Here is a 25,881-nt window from a genome sequence, read left to right on the forward strand (position 1 = left end):
GACACAGGCAGAGGGAAAAAGAAACAGGCTTCATGCAGGGAGCCCGATGTGGGACTCGATCCCGGGTCTCCAGGATCACACCCTGGGCTGAAGGCGGCACTAAACTGCTGAGCCACCTGGGCTGCCCCTACAAATGTCTTCTAATAGAAAAATTGATATTTTATATTTTATAATTTTGGTATAAAGTAAAATCCTCTGGGCTTTAAAACTGGCATTTTAAAATCTACTCCAATGTTTCAGTATTTATTTACAACCTGGAAATGAATTATAGTGTGTTCTACATCTAGGATTCTCTTAGTTTTCCTAAGAGAAACATATTTTCCTTTTCTTTTCTAAGCACTTAATACAGTAATTATCACTGAACACAGACATCATGTCTAAGGCAATCTCCCTTACAACACTTTTTTAAGATTTTTATTTATTTATTTATTTGAGAGAGAGAGCACAAGTGGGGGAGAGGAGCACAGGGAGAGGGAAAGGCAGGCTCCCTGCTGAGCTGGGAGCCTGACAGGGCTCCACCCCAGTACCCTGGGATCATGACTTGAGCCACATGCAGATGCCTAATTGACTGAGCCACCCAGACACCCCTAAACACTCTTTTTAAGGGGCTAGAAAAGAGAATCATTCACTACAGTAGCCCTTCAAGAGTCATTAATATAACGTTCAATTTTCTCCCAATTTTAGAACACTATGGACAATCTCTCCTTTAATAATTTCCCAAAAGACAATTTGTTCTCAGTTTTATGTATAAATCTGGACTTACTTCCAACTACAGATATAAATCATTCCAACAGGACACCAGTTTGAAAGCACACATTAAAAAATTTGTTTGGACAGCTGGAATCTTATTAACCAAGGAATAACTTCTCTCAAAATTCCAGTGGGTTTGTTTTTGAATTTTGTTTGGAGAGAGAGGGATTCTCTTTAATACTTACCATACAGAATAAAGAACCATCCCCAAATTTTAAGTTTCAGGTTCCTCAGGAACATAATCAATCAAGGCCTCTTTTCTTCAAATGGCCCAAATTCTCAAAATAGGCCACTGTTCTAAATAAACTAAACTTAGAAATTATTTCTCTGAAGCAAATCAAATAATAAAAACTTTCTACAAAATCATGAAATTCCAAGATTATCCTTTTTTTAAAAAAGATTTTATTTATTTATTCATGAGAGAGAGAGAGAGAGAGAGAGAGAGGCAGAGACACAGGCAGAGGGAGAAGCAGACTCTATGCAGGGAGCCCGATGTGGGACTCGATCCCGGGACTCCAGGATCACACCCTGAGCCAAAGGCAGACGCTCTACCGCTGAGCCACCCCCACAAGATTAACCTTGAAAAAAAAAGATGCAACTTGAAATACCAACTCAAAAAAAACTTCTAACTCTAGCTAAAGAAATAACATCCTTAGACTCTTGCATGGAAACGTCCCCTGTGTAGACTGCGGTCTAGATGCCAATGCTTTTCATCTTGTCTGGCAGTTCAAATCAGCCCAGGGGTTCCCACCTGGGCTCAGTGAGGATGTGCTCTTCCGTCTGCGTTGTCTGTACAGATGAGGGAAAAGTGGTTACAGCTCTCAGGCTTGGCATGTATCATCTCTAGACTAGGGAGGCCACTGATAAAAGCCTGTTTCACATATGATCCAATCATCAACAGCATACAGAGACAATGAATGTGTGTTGTACCAATTCATAAACACCTCTATTGTTTACCCTTTCCTCTGGTCATAAACCCATAAAGCTACTCTGCCTCTGCTTTTACTCATTCGTTTATTTATTCACTCACTTATTCAAATAACAGAGACAAAGAAATTAGGAAACAAATATAAAAATATTGCATGACAAACACATGCCATTTAAAACAAAGATAGGGATCCCTGGGTGGCGCAGCGGTTTAGTGCCTGCCTTTGGCCCAGGGCACGATCCTGGGGGCCCGGGATCGAATCCCACGTCGGGCTCCCGGTGCATGGAGCCTGCTTCTCCCTCTGCCTGTGTCTCTGCCTCTCTCTCTCTCTCTCTGTGTGTGACTATCATAAATAAATAAAAATTAAAAAAAAAAAAACTAAAAAAAAAAATAATAATAATAAAACAAAGATAATATGGATGACTGGGTATCTAGGAAGACTGCCGAAGTAGACATTTAAGCATCTAAAGATAATTTATAATCTACATAGGATAATAGGCCAGCTTCTACAGATAATCTATTATTGTGCTACTTGAATATGAGTAAGGAAATGTAAATTTCAGTCCCACCTATGACACTTTCAATTGCATATAGATACACACAACTTTGAACGCTCTTGCTCAGAATGCAAAGGTTCTACCTCCTGTCCTTAATAGCTGCTTCTCTTAAGTGTCTATTGCTACTTCACTTCCTCTATTACCTTAAGTGTTTACTACTCCCTTCCCTTTGCTTTTCTTTTTTCCCTAGTCTCAAAGGCTACTGTAGATAGGAGTTTCTGCTCCCAAACAGGACGTCTTTATTAACAAGTGCATTCTTTTCATGTCTGAAGCAAATAAATCCACTCCAACTCAGAAGATGTAATATTTAACTCTTAACTGCTGTCCAGGTCCTCACACAAACCACTCAAGCACTGCCTCTCTGCCCCACAGAGGTGCTCTTACTACACTTCTCCGCCAAGGACCACACCTGAATCTAAAAGTGTCCAGACAAGTCTCTAGGTATTAGTATTAAAATTGCTAGTGTCTGGTTTGTTTTGTCCTTTATTAATGTTGTTAAATTTATGGTAATTTGACAAGCAATCAAGTTTGCCTTGGGAGAACTGGAAGTGAATAGCTTATTATTCAAGTGAATTACTGGTAGGTTTTTACATTATTAGCATATATATAACACCCCAAACAGTAGCAACATGGATTTTAAAATATCTCTTTTTAAACTCAATGAGTGGAAGGCATTATGTTTTGACACTAGGCTATGAAAACTAAACATAACAGACAAAAATTTTCCAAATGAAAACTTTTTAAAAGCATAATGGCAAAGGGAACTCTCTAACTACTAATTATTAAATACCTGTCATTCCAATTCAACTCATTTTAAACAACTAATTAATCCTTACTGCTTGCTAACACCAATAGGGCTACTTTGCAGCAATCTCCTTTACAAAGATAACTCTTGAGGATTAAAATGTTCTCAAAATCAGTTTCAATTAGGAACCTGAAAACTCTCATCTCTGCTAACCTCTATTCCTGAAGAAAATTCCTTTCAAAAGGTCTCTAATGATTATTTTCTGTGTTCACTATAGCTTTCATTAACAGCACTTTAATAACGGTTTTTTACTAAATCTATATATCCAAAGAATTGCTGAAGGGAAACTCAACTTGCTTGTCTGTAAAACAATTTACTAGTGAGCATCCCTAGTTAAACACGCAGAGACCACATCACAGTGCATTCTCACTTACTCAGAAATTATCACAATGTAGTAATAACATGAAAATGGACCCCAAAAGAAATCAGTGCTACAGACCTTTAGCAAATATAGTTTTGCTAAATCAAGTCACTAATATGTCTGAATGTATTTCCCATAAGCACCAAGGGTGTACCATAAATCTTTAATAAACATCCGTGTCTTTATATAAAAAGACTACTACTCATCTTCACATGTGAGCTAAAGCAGGTTCTAAAGTCAGAAACGTGAGAGTGGGAAAAATTAGCATATAATCACATTTTTAGGCCTTGATACTACTATTCTACTGGTTGGTCTCTAGACATTTCAACTACTTTTTTTTTATTTTTACTTTTCTAACTTAGTTGTTCATAAAGAAAGCCATTTTCTATATTTAAAATTTCTTTCCCTCTTTCTGGGAAAAGGAACTAGAACTAGAATGAGAAGGAGACCTCTTTTAATGCTGCACGTGACCTGCTCTGTGTTCATGTTTAGCTTGTTCAAAAAGAAATTAGCAGAAAGTTTCTTTCAAATCCCAAAATAGGCTTCTATTGCTAAATTAAAAGGCGGATTCCTAGAACCACCCAAATCAATAAGTTATATGTGTAACAAAAGTCCGTCATAAAGAAAACTGCTTTATAGAATAGCTTCATCATATGTATCAAATTTTTAATCTGCTAACAGTACATTTCATACTCTTTAAAACAAGATAAGAAGCCTACTCCTTATCAAATCTATGAAAGCCAGAATCAGAAAAAAATTTTAAAGCTTTTTAAAAGATTTTATTTGAGGAAGAGATTGAGAGAACATGGAGGGGGGAGCAGTGGAAGAGCAGGGGCAGAAGTAGACTCCCCAGTGAGCATGGAGCCCAATGCAGGCTGGATCCAGGGACTGGGATCATGACCTGAACCAAAGGCAGATGCTTAAAGGACGGAGCCATTCAGGCACTGTTCAGAAAAGTAAAAATTTTAATGTAATTAATAAAGCCCATCCTAAATAAGTAAAAGGGCTGATAAGCGTTTCAGTACAGTTTAATAACTGTGGAGTTACTATAAGAGGCTGTGGAATTACTATTAAGAGGTCCTGTTCATTTTCTCAGGTAATGAATGTTAAAACACAATAATACAGAGACAGTGTTAGTCTGGTGGTTATGACTGAGACTCTGGAGACAGTTATACTAGGTTATAACTCTGGTCTAACCACTTGCCTAGCCATATGGCCCCCTTGCACATTCCTTAACTTTGTAATGCACCTCACTTTCCCCAAATATAAAATGGAGAGAACAGTCTATCACACAGAGTTGTTTAAAAATTAAATCAATTTTAAAAATTAAAACACATACACTATTTACAACAATGCCTGCTTCAGAAACAGGTATAGGGAAAGCATTTATTATTTGCTACCGGGCAGCCTGGGTGGCTCAGCGGTTCAGCACCGCCTTCAGCCGAAGGCATGATCTTGGAGACCCAGGATGGAGTCCCGCGTTGGGCTCCCTTCATGGAGCCTGCTTGTCCCTCTGCCTGTGTCTCTCTGCCTCTCTCTCTGTGTCTCTCATGAATAAATAAATAAAATTTTAAAAAATAACAATAATATTTGCTACCATCATTATTACAGAGTTCATTAAGTGTAATGTAATGTTAAAAAACAATACACACAGGGTTAAGATTAGGTAAGCACACTGCATCTTATCCGTTCCACTGACTAAAAACTGTGGACAGAATGCAAGCAGCAGCTGAGGGCTCTAAAAAGTAAGTAGCACACAAAAAAGGAAATCAAAACTTGAAGCACAAGCAATCTGGTGCTATTTCCTAGTTGTGTTGTTTACTTCCAATCTCCCAGCCTGGATTCAATTGCCAGAAACACATACCAGGCATGAACAGAAAAGGCTTCAACAGAAGCACCTCTTTGGATCTGAGGAGCACGTCTGTGTGTTGGGGGTAATGGCAGGAGGAAGAAAGAAGAGGGAGATTAGGAAAAATCCCCTCCGTGTTCTTTTCCTTTCTCCTGCTATAGCCTCCAAACAAACCCAAGCCCAAAAGCAATGAGCATCTATAGCAGCTATGGTCAGTCAGGTATTCCTCAGAGGGAAAAGGATCCTCTGTAACCATAGGAACCCTGGTCCAAAAAATGCTTGGTAGTGTGGGGAGGATTGAAAGAGGAATCCCTGTTGATTATTTTTTTGTCTATTCTCTTGGCCCCTGAGATAGATTCAGTTGAGGGAAAGACATAACAAAGGAGGGATTATGAAGCCCCAGGTTTATAGACAGAGGATCAGGAAAGTGGGAAAAGGGTTGTGAGCCATAGTATGGGGGAAATTTGCAAAGGAAAGATCTAGAGAAACAGATCCCACAAAGTTGTACATGAACTCCTGGGCTAATCCTTAAACTGTGATATTTGGATCTGACTCTAAAGAATAACATAAAAGACCCTGAGAATTAAACTATTAAGTAGACCACTTGCCAGGTTTCTAGTTAATGTCCACAATATATAGCTGGGAATGATCCAAACAGTACTACTGAGGCTTTGAAAACAGGACTTAGAACATTAGAAACATTAGAAACAAAGCTCACAGAAGAAGGCAGGTTGGATTTTTTGGCCTAAACCTAACTGGGTCAAATGCACACTAAAATAAAACAAGTTATCCTCCATAGGTTGTAAACAAAACCTGGAGACTCATAATATCCAAAGTGTCCAAAATAACTGAACATATGAGATTCAAGAAAACTAAACAACTAGCAAGGGAAAAAGTCACTGAACAGATGCCAACATCAAGATGACCCCAATGTTGGAAATACGGGACAGAGACTAGCTATCATAACCCAGCTCCAAGGATGAATGAATATAACATGAAATTTCAGCAGGTAGGTATAAGCCATAAAATAGAACCAAATGAAAATCTTAGAGCTGGGAATGCCTGGGTGGCTCAGCGGTTGAGCACCTGCCTTTGGCCCAAGGCATGATCCTGGAGTTCTGGGATCAAGTCCCACATCGGGCTCCCTGCATGGAGCCTGCTTCTCCCTCTGCCTGTGTCTCTGCCTCTCTCTCTCTCTCTCTCTCTCTGTCTCTCATGAATAGTCTTTAAAAAAAATTTTTTTTTAAATCTTAGAACTGAAAAATATAATGACAAAACAAAAACAAAGCAAAGCAAACCTCAATAGAAGGTTTTTTGCTTTTTTCCTCAATAGAAGGAGCCCAATAGATGGGCTCAATAGAAGAATAGAGATTACAGAGGAAAAAGTCAATGAACCTGAAGATAAAGCAAAAGAAATTATCCAACCTGAAAAAGAGAAAGTAAGATAGGAAAAAGAAAGAGCCAAGCCTCAAGAATCTGTAGGACAATATAAAAAGGTCTAATATTCATGTTATTGAAATCCCAGAATAAGAGAAAATGAAACCACAAAGGACCCCAAAAAGTCAAAGTAAAGGCCCTGTGAGAAAAGGCCTCATACTCCTTGATTTCAAGTTCTATTACAAAACTTGATTTCAAGTTCTATTACAAATTACATACTCCTTGATTTCAAGTTCTAGTAGTCAAATGAGTATGGTATTGGCATAAAAACAGACCCATCAAACAATGAAACATAATAGTGACTCAAAAATAAACCTACATATATGTGGTCAATTAATTTACAACAAAGGGGGCAGCCCAGGTGGCTCAGCGGTTTAGTGTCGCCTTCAGCCCAGGGAGTGATGCTGGAGACCCAGGATTGAGTCCCACATCAGGCTCCCTACATGGAACCTGCTTCCCCCTCGGCCTGTGTCTCTGTCTCTCTCTCTCTGTGTCTCTCATGAATAAATAAAATCTTAAAATATATATATATATAAAAATTTACAACAAAGGACCTAGAATTTATAATGGAGAAAGAAGAGTTTCTTCAATAAACAGTGTTGGTAAAACTGCTACTATCTTATACCATTCACAAAATTTAACTCAAAACAAATTAAAGATTCGAATATAAGACCCAAAACCATAAAACTCCTAGAAGTAAACAGATGGTAAGCTCCTTGACACAAATCTTAAGAATGATTTTTTTAATCTTGACACCAAAAGCAAAAATAAATAACTGTGAGTACACTGAACTAAAAAGCTTCGGCACAGAAGAGAAAACAATTATCAAAACGAAAAGACAACTTACTGAATGAAAGAAAATATTTGTAAATCATATATCTGATAAAGGGTTGATATCCAAAATATGAAAAACTTATACAATTCAATAATAAACAATCTAGTTTAAAAAAAAAATGGCAGAAAACCTGAAAAGGTGTTTTTCCAGAGATCTACAGATGGATATCACACATATGAAAAGGAGCTCAACATCACTAATCATCAGGGAAATGTAAAGCAAAAGCAAAACCAAGTGCAAATCAAAACCTCATGCTATTATTCCTTGTGCACTCTTGGTGGAAATGTAAATTGGTACTATTGGCCTCTATGGAAAATAGTATGGAGGCTCCTCAGAATTAAAGACATAACTACTATATGATCTAGTAATTCCATTTTTGAATATTTACCTAAGGAAGTAAAAATATTAAAAATATATGTACCCGACTTTCACTGTAGTATTATTTATAATAGTCAAGATACAAAAATAACCTTAAGTGACCAATAACGGATAAATGAATAAAGAAAATGTGATATACGTATATTCATATCAATTCACATATGTATTCATATATATGACTATTCAACCATTAAAAAATAATGAAATCTTGCCATTTGTGACAACATGGATGGACTCTTTATTTTATTAATTTTATTTATTTATTTATTTATTTATTTATTTATGGCATAAAAACAGACCTATTAATCAAACAGAATTTTTTTTTTATTTTAACAAAGTGAAATAAGACAGAGAAAGACAAATACCATATGATTTCACATGTGAAATCTAAAAAGAACTAAGCTCACAGATATTGAAAAAGACTGGTGGCTGACAGAGGCAGGGGATGGAGAGGGGAGGGGGTTGTGAGAGAAATGGGTAAAGGGAATCAAAAGGTACGAATTTTCAGTTTTAAAATAAGTAAGTCATTGGATGTAATGTATCACATGCTGACTATCACTAATATTGTATTGAATATGTGGAAGTTGCTGAGGGAGTAAACCTCATCACAAGTAAAAAAAAATTTTTTGGTAACTGCACTAAAATGATAGATGTTAACTAGATTTCTTGTGGTGATTATTTCATAATGTATACAAATATCAAATCATTATGTTGTACTACTGAAACTAATGTTATATGAGAATTATACCTCAATTTAAAAAAAAAGAGAGAATAACAAAATGTCCAAAATTTGGGGAAAGATAAACTTTAGATTCAAGAATGACAACAAACCCAAAGCAGTGTTAAGTTCAAAGAAATCCACACCTGGAGAGATCATAATTAAACTACAAAAAAAAAAAAAACTTGAAAGTTGCCAGAAACAACACATGACCCATGAGAATAACAACTTCAATGACTATGATATTTCTCATCAGAAACCATAAAGGCCCCCCTCCCCCAGAAGCCCCTCCTTGTTCCTTGTGAACCTAATCCTAATAAAATTCTGAGCAAATTGAAAAAAAAAAAAAAGAAAGAAACCATAAAGGTCTTTACAAATGTACTGAGGGGGGAAAAAAAAACTATCAACTTAGAATTCTATATCCAGCAAAACATTCTTTAAGAATGAAGATGATAAAGACATTCTCAAATGAAGGAAAACTAAAAGAATTTGTATTAGTAGATATACTCTAAAAGAAAGGCTAAAAGAAGTCCTGCAGGCATACAAGAAGCTAACAGGGGAACCTAGAACTTCAGGAATTAAGGGAAAGCAATAGAAATGGTAACATCTGGGTAAAAGTAAAGTAACTACTGTCTTCCTCTTGAATATTAAAATGTTTGATGGTTGAAGCAAAAATTACAATCTTATCTGGTACTATTTTCAATAGATATGACAAATGCACCCTATAGGGAAGAAAGCAAAGGGACCTAAATGGTGGCAAGGTTTCTACTTCCACATGAAGTGTTAATATATTAATTCTAAGTAAGCTAGATGTATATATATTGTAATCCCTAGAACCACGAAAGAAGCCATAAAGAGAGATGAGTCAAAACTGCAATAAATTAAAATAGTGAAACAGTCCAATTGAAAATAGAAAAGAAACAAAGGAATAAAAACAAATACTTAAGTTGTAGAACTAAATCCAAACAGGTCAATAACTATAGCAAAAGTAAATGCTCATCTAAACACACCACTTAAACAAAGATTGTCAGAATTTTTTTTTTTATAAGATGACTCATAATGCTGTCTCCAAGAAACCTACTGTAAGCATAATGATAGAGGAAGGTTAAAAGTAAAAGCATGGAAAGAGTAACACCATGCTGCCACTGACCAAAAGAATGCTGGAGTAGCTAAAAATTTTCAGAACACAACAAACCACACTTCTACACATAGAGCTGCATCCCTCAGGTTGTCTTTTCTTACTGTACCCTTGAATTCATTTTAAGCAGTCTGGAAACCTGTTCCAACACTCACTAAATAGAGAATTAAGGACAAGATTAGAAGATTAGTCTGTGTTGGAATTTAGCCATGAGGCTTAGTTCCTGAGGAACCAACCAGGGAACATTATTTTTAAAACTGCCGTGCAGAGTCCCCAAAGTGGAAAAAAAAAAAAAAAAAAAAAAAGCTAACCATTATCTTGTATGGGAAGATGCCCTGACCACTGCTACCTCTGAAAGAATACAACTAGGTAGGCCACTGGGAGCCGTGCAAGCTTTATATCACATATTGCCCTAATTTCTTTGAGACAGGACACCCTGTAGGATTGAACTGACTCATTCAGAATTCCCAAGTCCAACATCATCCATTAACTACTTTTGCTTCCCGTTCAGCTCCATTTCTTTAAAAGAAGTTATACAGGGTTTTTTTCTGGGCTATTAAGAAATCTAACTGGTGATGTGAATTTTATATAATTTTCTGAATCTACCTCTTTTTATTTCCAAGATGATAAACTTCACTGCTCACTGAAACTATAACATCCATTAGTAGCTATATAGATCTGCAATTAAACAAATGTCAGAGACATTACAGAGAAGTTATCCAGAAAGTGGCTCCTAGTTTAGAATTTAACCCATAACTCCTACTGCTACTCAGAACCTTTAAATGTGGGATCCCTGGGTGGCGCAGCGGTTTAGCGCCTGCCTTTGGCCCAGGGCGCGATCCTGGAGACCCGGGATCGAATCTCACGTCGGGCTCCCGGTGCATGGAGCCTGCTTCTCCCTCTGCCTATGTCTCTGCCTCTCTCTCTCTCTCTCTCTCTGTGTGACTATCATAAATAAATAAAAAATTAAAAAAAAAAAAAAGAAAGAACCTTTAAATGTTAGAATGAAAAAGCCTCTAAATGTAACCAAGGATTAGAGCATATCATGCCAGATGACAGCATATGCATGACCTCTTATCAGATCTCTTTTCTAACTAGAAGATAAATGAAACTGTTGAAACCCTGCTCCACAGGTATATCATAAAACAGATAGGCAATACTCCCTTCCTTATCTTTTAAAGACTAGCCCAGGCATCCTTGACAGCAGTAGTGGAATCAACTTATAAATATAATTCTGATGTCAGACTCTAGAGGAAGCAAACTTTGGCACCTATCATTAGGATACATTAAAATCTGGATTTTAATTTCTTAGTTCTTTATCTCCAACTTGTAGCCTTTTCCTGCCTTGTAGATTTGCAACCTTATCTCCTCCACTAATAACATCATGTGGATTGCCTCATGCTTTTCCCCACTGTAAAAACTTTGGTAATACTGCTTACTTTTTAAAATATTAAAATTACTAATTTCCTGAACACATTTTAAACCAGGATATATCAAGTCTTTTAGCTATCTGTTAACTTACGTATCAACAGAGACATCTGTTTCTACATTTTTCAGTTTAGCAGTATAGTGTGTGGCTGCAGAAAATGCCATAGTGTGAATATATTTCTCTTTCAGTGGCTGCTTTTCACCCTCTGGCTCTCTCTGGGTGTCCCTGAAGAAACACTAAACATTGTAAAGCTACTCCATTAGCCCAGTCAGTGTTATGAGCATTGCTTCATACAGAAACGCAACTCTTAAATGATGGGCAGTCATGAAATACTGAGTCACTGTACAGTGCTCAGATTCCAAATTGCTGTGTCTTCTAAATGCTAGCATCATTATTTATTCAGTAGCTGTCTACAACCCCACTTACTACTTTCCAGGTGGGGAGCTTGGCAGAGAATTAGAAGTACAGAAAAAAGCTAGAGTGACAAGAATGTTTTCCCGTTATATGTGATTCCTGCATCAAGAATATATCACCGTTATTAATTAGCCAGGCCACGTGTCACTGACTTACACTATTAATAACAATAGTAATAATGATAATAGCAACATGACACCATTCACCTTACCTGCTTCATTTTACAGAAAAGGAAGCTTGAGATCAACAGCACAAGGTCACACACGTAACAGCAAAACTGGGATTTAGACCCAGGTCTGAATTTCAAAACCCTAATGTTACTTTCTACTGGAATATAATGCTTCAGGCATTTGAGAGTTACCTGTTGATAAATAAGTGAAAGTCATTACTCGTACGGAAGCTTGAAGTCTATTTTAGGTTGCTCAACCACAGGAACAAAAAATACAAACTCAATGGTTAGCTGAAAGATTATAAATCGATACTATACTAATAATATATAGTAAAATACCAATTAGGACCAATCACAATCTCTTCCACCAAGCCAAAACTAGCAACTACAACCAAATTTACCAACAGGAAGATAAACCCAATTAACCAGCAAATTTTTCAGTAGATTGCCCCAAACATCCTACCACATCTATAATGGATTATGGCAAAGGACAGTCTGGGATTTTAGCTTCTCTCTCACAATGACAGAACCTTCATCAAGAACAGAAACTGGAGGCAAGCATAACCCCCATTCTGGAACTCAGAAACCTTTCACCCTCCTTTAACACTGAATGAGGACTGAGAGGAGATCCATTTCATCTGCCCTCTAATACTGGAACACATGTTCCTGTCCTAACCCCCAAATACTACATGAGCCACACTAGTAATTATCCACTGCAGAGCATTTATGCCAGGCACTATGCTGATTTATCTCACCTCACACCAAGAGCCATGGAACAACTATTCTCAAATCCAAACCACCAATGAAGAAACTGAAACTTTGAGGGGGTCACAGAGCTCTGACAGATCTAGAATTCAAATTTAGGTTATGTCTGACCCAACATACTTAAACAATGCTCTACACTACTTCACTCTAATAAGTCAATAATTATGAGCACCTTCTGAGTCAGGCACAGAGTTACGTTTAGGGGACATAAATAAGAAAGTCTGCAGTCTGGAAGTAGAGACAGATAAATAGATAACAGACCCAAATAAATACAATTTTGGACAAAGTGCTATGAAAAGAGAGCAGAGAGCAATTAACTTTGCCTTGGAGAAGAGTTAAGGAAAGGCTCCGTAGATCCGGAATCTAAACAATATGTAAGACGGTGTCGTCTAAGGGGAAAGGAGCACCAGTAGATAATGTATTGTAGACAAAGGAAAATAGCTTGGTATCTTGAGTGTTTCATTCTCCATCATTAACACGATCTAACACGTATTTTATGGCCTTCCTCCTCCTCCCCACAACCATCTTGCTAATTGTCACTGGCAAATTTAAGCCCAACTCCAAGTCAAAACAAAACAAAACAAAACAAAACCACTAAAATTTACAAGTGTTCCTAAAAAGGGTAACACAGAGAAATATTAAAACCACCAGTGAAGTAGACTTAAAGTATTTGGCAACAAATTGACAAAGAAAGCTAAAAACGGCTAAGAAACACCACAGAGGTGATGTCCGATTTCCAAACTAGTCTCAGTCACAGGACTTGGAAGAGCTATATTATATCAAGTGGCAAAGCAAGGTCCTAAAGGATTTGTCTGTAAACAAGGATTCATCATACCTCATCTTTTCAACGGAACAGGACATTCAGGCTGAGTTACAGTTGCATTCCAGGCCCATCTCAAAACTGTCACTTAACCTCTTTTTTCCTTTTATAAGCCAGTGGGTATCTACTTAACAAGGGGGCCAAAAGAATCATACAATGCTTTGTATGTGAATGCACTTCGTAAAATAGACAATTGTTTCATTATAAAAAAAATAAGCCAAAACATTTTTATTGAACACCCCCTGTGTGTTGGAGATAGTAGAAAAGTATGATTAAGAAACAGTAGAATGTCTGAGAACAGTCTTTGTGTTAACTATCCTTAAGAATGACATAGCATAGAGGTGCCTGGATGGCTTACTGGTTAAGCATCTTAACCATTAAACTCTTAATTTCAGCTCCAGGGGTTATGATCTCAAGGTTTGACACTGAGCCCCATGCTGGGCTCCACATGGCACAGAGTCGGCTTCTCCCTCTCCCTCTGATTCTAAATGAATCTCTCAGCAGATATCTAACAGCCTAACTGGAATAGAAGGACTGAGGATCACACCATCTTTCCAATCATATGGTAAAATAATCAGTAATGTAACCCAGTAAGAGAAAAAAAAATGATATTCTGAGTCTAAAACTATCTTCATGTTTACCCAGTACCGAAGAAAAATCACAACTTAAAGCCCAAGAGATCAAATATCCTTTATGTTTAAAGCAAAACAAATTACAATGATCAACTTTTCTCTTCAGTAGAAGGACAGTATGTATACACAAAACTAAACCAGATGCTTTCCAGGGATAGAAATATTCCTCTCCAAATTAAAGAGTGAAGGCTTCCAAGCCTACAAGAGCCTGAGCCACTTTGAATATACAGCCTTCATTCAGCTGCCTGAAGGGTCTGTGGATTAGGACCTCTTCTGGGCAGCTACAATCTGGGCACAGACTCATGTACACAGGCACCATAAACAAATCAAGATAGTCCAATTGCAATTCTGGAGTAGTGGAGAACATTCTGTTGACTTCTTGCTTAAAAAAACGTTTGCAAAATAAGTAATAAGCAGAGTAGGATAACACAAATCACAAGAAAGAAAATATTCTACAACATTCTTTTGAAGAGAATCCAGGATTGGATTCTCAACTACTTCCTAAGTTTTTTTTACTAAGATTAAGATATGAATTGATGAAATTCTAATTCTCAGTTTTAGTCCCACTGTATCTAAAAATAATAGCATGAATGCCCTTCCTAAATATAAATTCCCTTTATTTCATTAACCATATATTTTATACTCAACTCATACCTATCTCTTCTCAACTTATTCCCCCTTATCCATCCCATATCCACTACTTGATGGTACAAGCATATTCTTCAATTCATTCAACTCCTTAAAAAAGTCTTTGACGGGATCCCTGGGTGGCGCAGCGGTTTGGCGCCTGCCTTTGGCCCAGGGCGCGATCCTGGAGACTCGGGATCGAATCCCATGTCGGGCTCCCGGTGCATGGAGCCTGCTTCTCCCTCTGCCTGTGTCTCTGCCTCTCTCTCTCTGTGTGTGACTATCATGAATAAATAAATAAAATCTTTAAAAAAAAAAAAAAAAAAGTCTTTGACAACAACCCCCCCCTTGTCCTGCACATCTGATGCAACCATTAAATTGCACTCATTCTACTGCCATAATAAAGCCATCTTTTCCTTAACTCTTACCTTTATGATCTCTTAATCAGACCTTTGTAATAACCTTGTGATCAAGCTCTATTTCATTGGTCTCTATATTTGCTACTAAATTCATCCTTTAGAAAACAAGTCTTACTTCAACCCCCTGCCAAAAAAAAACCTGAGCAAGTGTGGTGAAAATTACAATGGAAATATGATCAATCCTAACTTGCGAAGACACATGCTCTCGACAGGAAGAGAGGAATATGTAAAGGTTAAAAGATTGTCAAACTGGACCATCTTCTAGAACTCTGAAGAAAATTACAAAATCATTAGGCACAAACATTTCAATCAGTCAATAATGGAAAATAATGCCTGCAACCAAAATATACATATACAGATTGATTAAAGCCTATGACATATGTTCAAAAGAAGAGAGGTTGGTTCCCTGGATTACGGCAGAAGGGGATCAAAAGCTCCATCTTGAACTGGCTGAACTTGAATTGCCTTTTAGCCATCAAAGTAGGTAAGTCAAATAGACTACATGAGACCACTTAGCACGTAATCAAGATGATCCTGTCACTGTTATCAAGAAAGCATATATTGGGCATAATTATGTTAAGTGAAATAAGTCCAAAGAGAAAGACACTTACATGTGGGATCTTTAAAAAAAAAAGGGGGGGGGGTTCACAGAGAACAGACTTGGTGGCTGCCAGAGGCAGAGGGTATAGGACGGTGGTAGAGGAAACAGGTAAAGGTATGACCTTCCAGTTATAAAATAAATAAAAGGTGATGTACAGCATAATTAATAATACTATACTGCCTATTTGAAAGTCAAAGAAGTAAATCTTAAAAGTTCTCGTCACAAGATTTTGAAAAATTTTCACTATGCATGGTGATGGATGTTAACTAGTTAGACTATGATGATCATTTTGCAGTACATACAAATATGCAATCATTATATTATACACCTAAAATTAATATGTTGTAGTCAATTATAGCTCAATGTTTAAAAAAAGCAAATATTTGTGTATATATAAAAGGATAGGGAGAAAATTGGAAGGACATACAGCTTAATGTTAATAGTCATTAAATCCTAATGGTATTAAAAATATTTTTTGTTTGTAATATCTAATGCTTTTTTGAAACAATATGGATTATGTGTATTCTTTTTAATAATAAAGTTTTAAGTTTTTCGGACATTCAGCCATTGAATGAAGAAAACAGTAATATCAAAATAAACCAAAAGCTAGGAGTGAAACAGCTAGATTTTGGAGGCAGAAAAAGTAGGTTTCTTCCATTTCCTAGTTTTTCCTCTGATAAGAACTATTCAAAAATAATGAAGTCTATATATCTGCATTCAAACACTCTCCATACAAAACAAGCTTTCAAGAAAAAGTAGATCTAGTAATCAATGTCTAAACCAGACCTTAAACCATTTTCAGAGAAGAAACGCTGCCTAAAGCTCTTTCTGGTACAGCCTGCATACAGTCTCAGTAGCCCACTTCTCATCTAGGAGAGGACAGGCTACCACAAACACAACATACTGCCTTTTGCAGCTTACAAATTCATGGTTGTCAAGAGTGATTAAACCCACTCTAATCTTAAATCCTGGTTTAAAAATTAAAGCAAACACACCCAAATGGATACCAATATTATGGTTTTATCCAAATTTAAAATTACAATCTAAGCATACACTTGTATAGGGCACCTAAATTCTAAAGGGCAGACACTACTGCCAAGTGCCCCTCTTTCCTTCCTATAGGGATCAGTCTACCTCTCTTTTACCATAAAGATGCATTCTTAATTCTTAACACTATTCCAAGCTTTAAATACTGAAATATGAAAATGGAAATGTGGGTTCATAAAGACATATATTTGAGCACCTAGTATGTAAGAACTGGAATACATCGGTGAACAAAAGCAACGGAAATCCCTGACCTGAAGGTGAGCACATTACAGTAATCTAGCAGCTAACATTTATGAAGTACTTCCATATCGCATGCCTTGCTTTGAACACTGTTCAAAATGTTTTACAAGGATTAACTCATAACTCTATGAGATGAGGTAGAAACTACTGTTATTCCCATTTTACATGTAAGGGAACAGACACTGAGGAGTTAAATAACTTGTCAAAAATAACACAAGTCAAAGAAGAGTCAATATTTGAACCTCAATAGTCTGGCTCTCAGTACCTAACCTCTATTCCATTCTAATTCATGCAACCAGCCATTTAAACATATTCCAAAAAAACTCATTCATACCACATTCATATGCCAACAAATTTAGGCTCAGAATATATTCTTACAATATTACTACTTAGGTAGAGCTAAAGTAATTATCATCAAGTAAACTGGCAAAAAAAAAAAAAAAAGACATTTTTAGGATCATTTTGCCAATCATCATCCAAGGTTTGCTTTTTGTTTTAATAACAAATGATTATTTTTCTAACCCAGTTTCAAAGGGAAATCTTCCAATTTTCAAGCAGAAATATCACAACTTAGATACCTGAAACCTAAAGATACTATTACAATTTTTTTAAATACAGTATTTTTAGAGATGATTTTAAAATGAACTCTAAAGCTTTGATTTTTTTTAAATGTAAAAAGAATTGCCTTTTGGGATATGAAATAAGAATGTTATTCTAGTGTATAAAACTAGACAAACTATGAAACTGGATCCAAATACAAGATCCAATGTCTAATTTAAGAAACAGTGTAACCTTTAAAAATAATAGCACAATACAATGTAAGCCTTGTGATTTTAACTTTGAAGAAAGAAATTAAATTATTCCATTAGAGATTCCAACTTTGGTTTGTCACATCCTAGAAAAACTAAATGCCTTAAATTATCATTTAATTTTGACCTATTCAGTAGATAAGTTAATATTTTTTCCTTGGTTTTTTCCTTATATGAGCACAAAGGACACGAATCAATTTTATTATTATAAAAGATACACAAGTTATTAATTTTAAAAATTCATATACTATAGCTTCAAAAAACGGTCTACTTGGCAAACATTCCTTTCCTTTTTTTTTTAGACAGACAGGTGGGGGGACAAAGGGAGAGAAGAAGGATCTTAAGCAAGCTCCTGACAAGGGGCTGCATCTCATGACCCTGAGATCATGACCAGAGTCCAAATCAAAAGCTAGATGCTTAACCAACCATCCAGGAGTCCCTACTTGGCAAACTTTCTTAGATTCTGATTAGAAAATAATATTTTTTTAACTCCCCCCAACCCTGCAAGAAAAAGCAGCAACACACTATAATAGGACAAGATTAGGTAAGGACTGCATGGAAATATGCCAGATTCCTGGAATACAACCCTTAATGCAAACCACCATTAAGCTTAAAACAAATTAAAACAAAAAACAGCTAAAGGGGATGAGCTGTATTTATATGGCTTGCCTAAAAAACTCAATAAAAAAAGAAAATTGAAAAGGAATTATGTTCTCTATAATCTTGGTCTTAGTTGCTGAAACAGATACTTCTTTAAACATTAAATACAGAAGCAAGCAATTACCTAACAGAATAGTTTAAAAATACGTTTACTTATCAACAACCAAATATGTTTTGCCCTAAAAATAACAAAGGACAAATACTTAGCTGAAGTCCAACTTTATACATGAAATCTGTTCAGAGGACATTCTCGGTAGGAGCACATACTTTATTTTCTGGAAAGCAATTTTGCCATTTGACATGAAATATGTTCCCATCGTTTGACCCAATGATGTAACTCATCCTTAGGAAATGCAGAGCACATTGATATAGAGAGGCAAATCTGTATACTACTGAAACTACTGAAATGTCCAATAATGAGGAAATGATCAAATATATTATGGTACAGCCACAAGATAAAGCCATAACAGAATAAATTATAAAGGCATTAAAATAGTTTTACACAAGAAAAATGCATATTCCATAATTAGCAGAAAAACTAGATATCTCAAAACTTTTTTAAAAAGTGTTTGGATATATTCATTTAAAAAAAACAAAGAGAAAAAATAAAATAAAAAACTAAAAGGACAAAAAAGGAAATATTTTGAAATGTTTACAGCAGTTAATCTTGGATGGTAACAGTAACATGTGGTTTCTCCTACTTTATTCTTTTCAAATTTCTAATGACCCTGAATTGTCTTGATAATTAGAAAAAAATCTAAAAATAATACTTAAGTAACTAGTTTTTATAGGTGCAATGCATTTTGTATCTATGTTCAGTGACCATCCACTTTAATCTTTGAGAAAGTTAAAAAATGCTTTAGTTATGAGATATGTTCTAAGTCAGTAATTTAAAACATATTATTGCATTCTAACAGCTTTTTAACAAGAACATTCAGCTTTTGATATTCTAGGTCTGCATGTCAAAAATAATGGGAATGGGGATGAAGGTAAAGAACTTAGAAGAGAAACTCCCTAGCAGGATGCCTCATGTGCTACTACTCCTAATGTCAATTTGAAGACTACCTTATTGGAAGGCTAGTTTTTACAGTAAAATTACAAATTTACTGACCTATAGATGTGAGCCACATTATAGTTTCTTTAAAAACTATTTGCCCCTTTCTTACTCCAGAGTAAGTAATAAACACTCCGATCAAATTCAGAATTATTTCTGCTTTTTAAGGAAAATAAACATAGCTCAATTACCCAACAATGCTTGTTAGCCAGTTATTTAAATGTCCAAACATGATATAATATTCCAGTACTCCTACTTTATATAATTATCATTCCTTCCCCTAATTCATATCCTCAATACAGAGATATGCATGTGCGCGCGCGCGCACACACACACACACACACACACACACACACAAATAGTCCTCAAATGTTAATCAACATGCTGAAGACGCTTTGGTTTAAATGTTATCCAGATTCATAAGAGTATATTTATGAACAAATATATTTTTTAAAGATTTTTAAAGGATTACGACCTGCCAATCCACAGCTATATGATTCTAATCTCAGCTGGATTTTAGAGGTAGACCAGAAAAGTAGAAAGGGAACTAACCCTAGGTTCTAATTTTATCTGTGCTATGAGTTAGCTGCCTTAGGAATTTCACTTACTTTTCTGGATCCTTTAGCTGCATCTGTAAGATGAGAGTAAAATTAAACCACCTAATTAAAAGTTCTACAAATCCTAAAAAAAAATTACTTTGGGGCACCTAGGTACCTCAATCAGTTGAACGTTGAACTCCTGCTTTTGGCTCAGGTCACGATCTCAGGGTCCTGGGATCAAACCCCAGCAGGGCTCCAAGCTCAGCAGGTAATCTGCTTTAAATTCTCTTCATTTGCCCCTCCCCCAAGCAATGTTCAAAAGTACCCTCCCCTCTCTCCCTTATTAAAAAAAAAAAAAAAAAAAGATTGTAGGTTCAAATTCCGACAATCGTTACAAATATCTCCTTTTTCTAATTCTCAGCAGTGATAAACTTTCCTTGGAATAACCAATTTAGCATCAATACTTTACAAAAATGTAGACAAACTTTTATACAACTCATTTCAAAAACAAAGTTATCTATAAAAGGTAGCTTATAACACTTTGCTAAATCCTATTAAACATTTCTTAGTAACTCCTGTAACCCATGTAAGAGTCTCCGTTAAAAATAAAGATTACTCAATGTACTTTACACATATAGGACACATGATTTATTATGCAATAACTGCCAGAATACTTAGCAATGGGCATTATTTCATTCCTTAACACTAATGAGAAAATTAACGACTAGAGGGGTTTCTTTGTTTAATGTTAAAAACAAAGAGAACAGTATGTATGTTAAGGGTCTCTATGTAAAAATATTAGATAAAATAAAGTATCATCCCATTTTTAAAACTACAAGAATATGAATTTTAGGATTGAAACTCTCTGTAAGTAAAATGCCCGATTTCAGAAAAAGGCCAAACCCTACATATAAATAATTCAGTTTCACAAACCTTTTGAGTAAGTTAAATGACATTTCTGAAATTTGTGTTAACTTTTAAGACAGAATATAGAGACACATTTTATGCAAAAAGTTGATTTTTACCAAAAGAAAACTGGCATCACCTGAAACTTTTCATACCTGGCAAGTTACTTGTTGAATGCGAGTAAATAAATGGCCAACTTTCTAAAGTGAGATCAAATTCAACCAATCTGTATTTTTGAGTCTATAAATCAAACATCTTATACAAAATATAAAGAATAGCTCAATTAATTTTTTTATTTTTTTTCAATTAATTTTTTTAAATATAAGGCTAAAATTACTGTCTTGGAAACAGTTTTTATCTAAAAGTCTGTAAAAATCACTTTACTAAACTTTTCCTCACCCTCAATATATTCGATAATAATCACAGATTAAGTTAGAGTCTGAGATTTCTTTTTAAAAAGGTATAAATTTTATTGAGGTCTCTTTTTCTCAGGATCTTAAAGGCTATGACCAATTACAATCCAGATTTTTTTCTAAGCCAAACCTACCCATATCACTACAATTCAAAAAGAATTGTCTAATGTAAAAAAAAAAAAAAAAAAAAAGTGGAAACACTAGTTCACTTTGAGTTCAACAGTGTTCCAGAAGCTCTGCTGTTAAAATAATCTAATATATTTTTTAAATCGGGGCGGGGGGGGGGGGGGGGGAGAGTACATGATATGATTATTTGCCACAGTCCATAAATCCACTCTTGGAGCACACATTTGGATAAATCAGATTCAAAGAAGGAAATGAACCCAGCTAATTCCCTTCTGAATATTTTTCAAAACACTGCTTCTGCATTAAAGAAGCAATGTATTGGCTACAAATAACAACAGCTACCACTTACCCAGCCCCTTCTATGGGCAGGCTTGGTGCTAGTCACTTACTATGTGTCATTTCATTTACTTCCCAGAACAACTCTTTAAGAAACATATTATTATCTCTATTTAATAGATGAGAAATCAAGGAGGACTGAAAGAAGATACAAGGCTGCTGAGTGGAAGAGTCAGATTGCAAACCCAGAGTTCCTTGACTTCAAAGTTCTTGCTCATTATAATAAACTACACCATCTATGAAAAACATAATAAGGGGCGCCTGGGTGGTTCAGTGGTTGAGCCTCTGCCGGTGATCCCTGGGGCCTGGGATCGAGTCCTGCATCAGGCTCCCTGCATGAAGCCTGCTTCTCCCTCTGCCTGTGTCTCTGCCTCTCTCTCTGCCTCTCATGGGTAAACAAATAAAATCTTAAAAAAAAAAAAAAAGAACATAATAAGCATAATTTTCATGCTCAGGCCTTTAGAAGTTCTTCAAAGACTTACTAAACTTTTTCAAGTTTCCCAAGAATAACTACTCTGCAACAAATACAACAATTAATTGTAGTAATACACCTACATCTACACTATATATTAATTCAGTCTTGTAAAAAAAAAAAATCAGGTTTACAAGGAGATTCCAATTCTTATCTCTCAAGAGAACACCAGAAAATTTACAGTTAACTAAGTCTTTCCCATATCCTATAAAAGCTCTAGTATGAATATTTAATCTACAGGGATTTTTCTTTAATTTTTATTTATTTATGATAGTCACACAGAGAGGGAGAGAGGCAGAGACACAGGCAGAGGGAGAAGCAGGCTCCATGCACCGGGAGCCCGACGTGGGATTCGATCCCGGGTCTCCAGGATCGCGCCCCGGGCCAAAGGCAGGTGCTAAACCGCTGCGCCACCCAGGGATCCCTCCACAGGGATTTCAAACTAATTTTGGTGCTATCATATACTTTCCACTCTACTATATATGTTGAAAAGTTAGTCATCCCAAGCCAAAACAAAACCCAAAACATCACCACCACCACCACATCACTAGAGGAGCCAAAGAGGAGCCAAACAAGTAGGCAAATTTTCTTTTATACTTATATGCAACGTTCCTCAAAGGAAGTCTGGATCTCTGCTCGTCTTTTTCTTCAAGTCTTACTCACTCCTGCTGCTCCACTACTGCAGGACTAAGAGTCACACGTTACACATTTTCTCCCACAAGGGAGCTGTGTTTGAATCATTCCTGTAACCAAACCAGTTGGGCCACTGGTCTATGAAAGAAGGATTTCAACCACCATCTCTAAAAGATGGAAGAACTGCTGCCCTCTCTCTTTAAAACAGTTCCAAAGCTCATGCCTGACAAGTAGGAGCACCTATCAGCTACAAGTGAGTCACATCAACTCCGGGCCTCTAAACTGAGATGGAAGAGCATCTTTCTCTCTTATTCCTTCCCCGCAACTAACCACCCAAGCAAAATTCAATCATCATCCTTCCACTCAACCGAGGCTGACTAAATAAGCACCACACTGCGTGCAATACAGGTTCCCAGGGCAAGCTCCCTCCTAGACACCCTTTCCCTGGAGAAGCAGAAGCCCCCCCCCCCCCCCTTAACTGCTTGGCTTAATAAATGCTGCGGACCACCGAGCACTGGACGGGCTGGAAGCGCCCCTCCCCAGTCCCTACCGGCGAGCCCAGGCAGCGCTGAACTTGCTCTCCGCCCCCAGGGGGACCACTGAAAACCAGTAAACTGCGTTACAGGGAGACATCCCGTCCGCGGTGCTCGGGAAGGCGCCCCGCGCCGGCCTGCTGCTCCCCGCACCACGGCGCTCCCCGTCCCGAGCGGCCACTTGAGGGACGCTCCGAGCCTCACGCTTTCTCACGGGGCTGACAGCTCGCCAAATCCCACCCTTCGGGGAAGTGACAGGCTGGAGCGAAGCCTTCAGGTGTCCCCCCCCCCGCCCCGGAGCAAACCCGATGCGCAGACCCCCATCCCTACACGCGCGACGAGGCCAACGTGTGCCCCTTCCAAGCCCCCGCCCGCGAGGAGGACCCGGCCGGCCCTTTGCAGAAGGCGGCGGCCGGGCGCGGCGCACCACAGCACGCGGGAACCCCGGCCCCCGGCCCCCGGCCCCCGGCCCCAGCCCGCGGAGGGGGCAGGAACGGCTGACCTCCTCCCCTCGTCCCACTCCCATTAGCCCCGTCGCGCTGACGGCAGCCCCGGCCCGGGCCTTCGGGCCGGCGCCGGGCCGGACTCGCGGACGGCGGCACTCACCGCGATGACATTGACGAAGGTGGTCTTGCCCGAGTACTGCAGCCCCACCAGCGTCAGCTCCATCTCCTCCTTCCAGAAGAGCGAGCGAAACCAGTCCAGCAGGCGGGAGATGAGCGCCAGCATGATGGCGGCCGGGAGGGAGAAGGCGCGGGCGGCCGGGCGGGCGGGCGGCGGCGGCGGCGGCGGCGGCGGCAGCGACGGCTTCCACTCGAGCGGGCCTCAGCCCCGACCCCTCAACGGCTCCTCGGGGCCGCGGCGCACCACTGGCGGACACGGGCGGGCGGCGGCGGCCGGAGCCAGGAAGCCGAGCGGGTCATATGACTCGCCCTGCCCCCCACGCTCGTCCCCGCGCCACCGGCGGCGCCCACGGCAAGAGCGACGTGGCCCGGGCGGCCGGGCGCGGCTGCCGCCTGCAGCGCCACCTGCTGGAGCCTCCGCGAAGCGCCGCGTACCGGGGAGCGGCCCTGGGAGCGGCCCCAGGGCTCCCCACCTGCGCTGCTGGCTGGCTCCTAACAGGGGTCAGCTCACTCTTGCTGCAACCGTTTATGGACAGTCGGCTCTCCGCGGAAAGTCTTCAACGCGCGAGCCACTCGCCATGCAGCGAAGACCTCTTCCTACATTTTTGGTCGTCGCAAAAGATGGGAAGCCCTAAGTGTTGTATCAAGGGGGAACCGATTTAAAAAAACCCCGAGTGTGCGACCCAGCCATTGCACTGCTGGGGATTTACCCCAAAGATGCAGATGCAGGGAAACGGCAGGACACCTGCACCCCGGTGTTTCTAGTAGCAATGTCCACAGTAGCCAAACTGTGGGAGGAGCCTCGGTGTCCATCGAAAGATGAATGGATAAAGAAGATGTGGTCTATGTATACAGTGGAATATTACTCAGCCATGAGAAAGGATGAATACCCACCATTTGCTTCGACGTGGATGGAACTGGAGGGTATTATGCTGAGTGAAGCAAGTCAATCGGAGAAGGACAAACATTATATGGTCTCATTCATTTGGGGAATATAAAAAGTAGTGAAAGGGAATAAAGGGAAAAGAGAGAAAATGAGTGAAAGTATCAGTGAGAGGGGGATCCCTGGGTGGCTCAGCGTTTTAGCGCCTGCCTTTGGCCCAGGGCGCAATCCTGGAGACCCGGGATCGAGTCCCGCATCAGGCTCCCGGTGCATGGAGCCTGCTCCATCCTCCTGTGTCTCTGCCTCTCTCTCTCTCTTTCTATGTCTATCATAAATAAATAAATAGATATTTAAAAAAGAAGAAAGAAAGAAAGAAAGAAAGAAAGAAAGAAAGAAAGAAAGAAAGAAAGAAAGAAAGAAAGAAAGAGGAAGGAAGGAAGGAAGGAAGGAAGGAAGGAAGGAAGGAAGAAAGAAAGAAAGAAAGAAAGAAAGAAAGAAAGAAAGAAAGAAAGAAAGAAAGAAAGAAAGAAAGAATCAGTGAGAAATACAGAACATGAGAGACTCCTAACTCTGGGAAACGAATAAGGGGTGGTGGAAGGGAGGTGGGCCGGCTGTTGGGGTGACTGGGTGACAGGCATTGAGGGGGGCACTTGGCAGGATGAGCACTGGGTGTTATGCTATATGTTGGCAAATTGAACTCCAATAAAAAATATACAAAAAAATTTAAATTGGGGATCCCTGCGTGGCTCAGCAGTGTAGCACCACCTTTGGCTCAGGGCATGATCCCAGAGTCCCTGGATCGAGTCCCACGTCGGGCTCCCTGCATGGAGCCTGCTTCTCCCTCTGCCTGTGTCTCTGCCTCTCTCTCTCTCTCTCTCTCTCTCTGTATCTCTCAGGAATAAAAAAATAAAATCTTTTGTAAAAATTAAAATTAGAAAAACAAAAAACAACCATAGTGTGGCCCCAAAAGGGAAT

At 38.5% G+C, this 25,881-nt stretch overlaps 1 protein-coding gene across 1 annotated transcript in view; it reads right to left on the reverse strand.

Moving 5' to 3' along the window:
• Positions 1–24,310, reverse strand: part of ARL8B (ARF like GTPase 8B) — a 45,579-nt gene extending 21,269 nt beyond the window's left edge. The window contains exon 1 of the mRNA XM_077857990.1: positions 24,007–24,310. Coding sequence (XP_077714116.1) covers positions 24,007–24,129 — 123 coding nt within the window. The 5' untranslated portion in view covers positions 24,130–24,310. The remainder of the gene's footprint in view (positions 1–24,006) is intronic.
• Positions 24,311–25,881: the final 1,571 nt, after the last annotated feature.

This window comes from Canis aureus, chromosome 19 (assembly GCF_053574225.1).
Source record: "Canis aureus isolate CA01 chromosome 19, VMU_Caureus_v.1.0, whole genome shotgun sequence".
In the NCBI taxonomy this organism is placed as follows: domain Eukaryota; kingdom Metazoa; phylum Chordata; class Mammalia; order Carnivora; family Canidae; genus Canis; species Canis aureus.